Raw genomic sequence first — 4,284 nt, forward strand, 5'->3', positions numbered from 1 at the left:
CATTTGTTAAATCTACAATCAGCCCTGTTAAATCTCTATTATGGTGTCCCTTTAATCCTATTATTTTACATTTTATTTTATTTGTTAAAAACCAATGCTGCAGTGGAAGATGCTGTGTATCATATGTTTTATGGTCCTATCAGATATTTGTCCTCAAACAAAACAGATGATAATTTCTCCTTTAAATTATTTATTATTCAGTTCGAGCTTTTTACTATAAAATACAACTTTTTGAAATGTTAACTTCATAAATGTAAGACATCTTACATTTATCTTATAAGTGCATAACTCACATCGTTATTGTTTTCCTATATTTTTCATGCAATATTGAAAAAATTGTTCTGCCATCCTGTTGTCCTTTAAAAATTCCCATTTTACTGTTTTTCTTTTTTGTAATTAGCGCAGTTTACTCAGTTTCAGTTTCAAATTTGTAAATTTGAGCAAGATTTCCTTCTTTTTAAACAGTCTATGATGCTTGACTTGCATTTAAGCGGTTTGTTGTACATCTAATTTATATGTTTAACTCAATCTGCAACAATTGCAAATGTTTAAGTGCTGAAAAAAAGCATCACCGTCACACTGAGTCTGGTTGAAGGGCTCTGTGTGTAATTTCACTGCCCGCTGCCAGCTGCTGGTCAGACTTCCAGCTCAGTGGTGGTTAAAGCCTCAGAGGAGGACAAAGGCCTGCAGAGCAGAGAGAAACCCAGCAGAGAGGATGCGACAGTCAGACGGCCTGCAGTCTGTGCCAGCTTCTCTGAAGAAAACCCGCAGACCACCCAGCTACGGGGGGATTTCCTTCCAACAACAAGGCTGCTCTTCAACAACACTTCACACAAACCAGCCTGAACACAAACACTCTGCAGCGCTCCTCTGTTTTCACTGGAACTCATTTTCACCATTTTCTACAAATTTCACAGAACGTGCAGATTCAGTACATATTCCAAAACTTTAACTAACTCCAATCATAAATCTTTTGTTATATTGTAACACGACTGCTGATGTTCAGGTCAAAAGTTCATTATGGCAGTGGGTCAAAGAACACCAAGCGGGGGTCCTTATAATGTCCTTGCATTAATGATTGTTTAGGATTGTTTCTTTCTACATTTTACAAAAAAAAGTCAAATAAATTAGAATTTATTTCATTTTAGTATATGTTGAGACTTTATTTTCTCATTGTTCTCACGTTTAAGTGTTTGAACCAATGGGGTCTCAAACCTCTGTCACAATCACTTTGTGGTTTGGGAGCTAAAACGTTGCAAAAGGGCCTTCAGAGGGTTTTAGATTTGCAACCGCTTCAAACGTTACGTTTACAGAGAGCCTTTATAACCTCTTCAGGTTCTGCAAAGCGCTTTTATTTTTACCCATTCATACTCACACTGTCTTACATGTTACACTTTAAATACAGTGTTTTTATATCTGATTAGGGTCAGGGTGGGGTTACGAGCTGAGGGTTGAAACCCTCCCCTGAAAAATCGCCCACTTCAACCTGGTGCTCTTATCAACATGTTCACACAGAACCTGCTATAAATGAGTCATTAGGAGGCAATAAAACCATTAAGATAGCAACTAATTATTTATTTATCTGCTCTGTTGCTTCTTTAAGGTTCCACAAATGACCAAAACAAATTTATCTTTGGTCTCACCAGAGTTAAAATAACAAGCTTTAAATTAATACCCTTAAAATGCAAACATTTTAACAGTTTACACATGAGCTGTTTTGACTGAATAATTGTTGATGTAATGCTAATTTCCTCTGTTTTCACTCTGATATATTAATTCATGCTGTGGCTGTCTGCAACACAGACGTCAGATTATATTTTTTCTCTTTTACAGCTCAGTGTGTGCAGCTCTGGAAGTTATTTTTATCTGACATTAAAAGAGCAGATATTATCACTGTTATCTTAAAAATATATATTTTTTATTAACCTGAACAAAATGACTTCTCTCTTTTCCTATTACTTATCTAAGTTAAAGTTAAAAAAAAACATTTTATGTGTTTATTTATGAGTCGTCTCTTCATTGCCTTTTGCGCCACAGAGAAACACAAAGCGCAACAAATCGCGCTGGATTCAGGCACGTGCTTCTAACCGGTCGGAGCCCCTCGGGACCCTCGGGCCTGCCTTACTGTTGGTAGTCGCTCCTGCAGTACAGTTTGGTGTCCTTGCAGTAGCAGGTGGCGGTGAGCGGCTGCTGGCACGCGGCGCACTGCAGACACTCCTCGTGCCAAGACGCGCCGTTCACCCGCATCAGGAAGCGGTCGGATATGGTGCGCGTGCAGCCCTCACACACGGCCCGCGGGGGACACTCGCCGCCTGAGGGGACACGCGGTGGGGGAACAAGTTCAGACTGGGACAGGAGGGACAGGAAGGTCAGCAGCGCGAGGAAGAAGAGCCGACAAGAAAGAAAACACTAAGGAGCAAAGGAGGAAAGGACAGTTGTCTGCGGGTTCAGGAAATCTGCATTAAATCAAAAAACGTCAAACATGTTTTATTGTGACGTTTTTCACAACAAAAAGCTGAAAGAATGAAGGCTGAAAGTAAAACTAAAATATTCAGCTGTAATGGTTTTTATAACCTCTCTTTCTGTGAGTGCGCACGCGCGCGCGTGAACAGGTAAATGCTTGATTTTCTCTGACAATCAGTTTTCTGAAAGTATACAAAGAGCAAAATCCTTTTTTTCATTTAATTTTCTTTATTTTTACTCCTCATCATGTCTCTTTATTCATGTTGTTTGTCTCTTCTTTAACCTTTCTTTTCTCTGCACTGCAGATCGCATCAGATTCTCTTTAAAATGCAATAATGCGTCACCTATATATTTATATATATATATATATATATATGTGTGTGTGTGTGTGTGTGTGTGTGTGTGTGTGTGTGTGTGTGTGTGTGTGTGTGTGTGTGTGTGCATGCTGCTCTTTAAATTATGTAGAAACTGATAAAATTGTCTATATGCAGTTCATGTTAATTTATTACTGAGAGTGATGATGATGATGATGATAAACCAATTTACACTAAAAGAAGCAATAAAGCAGTTTTACATTTTTTATTCTAATCTAGAGTGTAACCAGTTTTATCTCAGAAACCTTTGGATCTTTTATATAAAACTTGCATTTTTTTTAAATGTCACATTCTTGAATAAAAAAATCTCTTAATAATTTGAATTAAAATGCTTGGTTGGACTGGGTCAGTTGTTCCCCAAATTATATTTTATACGTCCGATCAGTTCTGTTTTAAACAAACAAAAATGAGTAATGTTGGTTAGATGAATTAATGTGAAATTCAAAACTGAAGGAGGTTGGAAGCTTTACCCAAATTAAATGACTTTTCTTTTGATCACCAGCATTTATTAATGAGAAATATGATTATTGTTGAATCCTCACTGCGCATTAAAATAATGACAGTTAAATGTGTAAAAAAAAAGGGGGGGGGGATAATCTGAATAACATTTGTGGGAAATGTGATTATCATTTCCGTTGTTATTATTATAGTAGGCCTATTTTGTGAGTGTGTTAAATAATTATTTCTAAAATAAAGAGGCGAGTGATATATTTTTAATTCCTAAAACATTTTTTTCCACGTTAAAAAAGTTCTGAAACCTTTTCCACAGATCTGTGACACATAAACGGATAAGAGGAGAAACATCAGGATTATGACACATTATATGAACCATGCAGGAGGATAAACTCACCCATGAGCGCGTGCAGAGAGCCGCCGTCACGTTCCTCCACTTTGAAGTCCTTCAGCATCTTCCCGCGCTCACCGTCAGCCGCGCGCGACCTGCTTGTTGCGAGAAGGTCCATAAACTGTGCGAGCCCGAACCTGCCAGCCTCCTGCTCGGTTTAAACTCTCAGCAGCGACACAGTCAGAGGAGGAGGAGGAGGAGGAGGAGGAGGAGGAGGAGGCGCAGCCGCGAACTCCTTTAAATCCTCGCGCGCGAGCTGAGGAGCAGAGGTGCTGCAGAGAGGCTGGTCCAGATGTGCTGAGTGTGATGTGGCAGCCTGTGTACACCAGAGGGGAACAACAACAACAACAACAACAACAACAACAACAACAACAACACACACCCGCAGCTCCCCCTCCATTTCCACCACAGCTGGTCTGTGGATCCGCCTCCACTCCGTCTGAAAACTGAACACTAACAGAAAAAAACACCTTTTAAAAAGCAGCAATTTAACATTTTATTATCAATGATCTGCACTGTAAAAATGAAATGTTGGATTTACTTAACCATGTTATGTGACCTGGTTCCACTTAACATTTACTTAACATGGTTTAAGTAAATCCA

At 39.0% G+C, this 4,284-nt stretch overlaps 1 protein-coding gene across 1 annotated transcript in view; it reads right to left on the reverse strand.

Annotated features, from left to right (window-relative positions):
- LOC106522213 (LIM/homeobox protein LMX-1.2) overlaps positions 1 to 3,797 on the reverse strand; it is a 42,594-nt gene extending 38,797 nt beyond the window's left edge. Inside the window, exons 1-2 of the mRNA XM_014015133.1 lie at positions 3,688 to 3,797; positions 2,126 to 2,312 (exon numbers count right to left, since the gene is read on the reverse strand). Of these exons, the coding sequence (XP_013870587.1) occupies positions 2,126 to 2,312; positions 3,688 to 3,745 (245 nt within the window). The 5' untranslated portion in view covers positions 3,746 to 3,797. The remainder of the gene's footprint in view (positions 1 to 2,125; positions 2,313 to 3,687) is intronic.
- Between the last annotated feature and the right edge of the window lie 487 nt (positions 3,798 to 4,284).

The sequence above is a fragment of the Austrofundulus limnaeus genome, unplaced genomic scaffold, assembly GCF_001266775.1.
Source record: "Austrofundulus limnaeus strain Quisiro unplaced genomic scaffold, Austrofundulus_limnaeus-1.0 Scaffold123, whole genome shotgun sequence".
Classification (NCBI taxonomy): domain Eukaryota; kingdom Metazoa; phylum Chordata; class Actinopteri; order Cyprinodontiformes; family Rivulidae; genus Austrofundulus; species Austrofundulus limnaeus.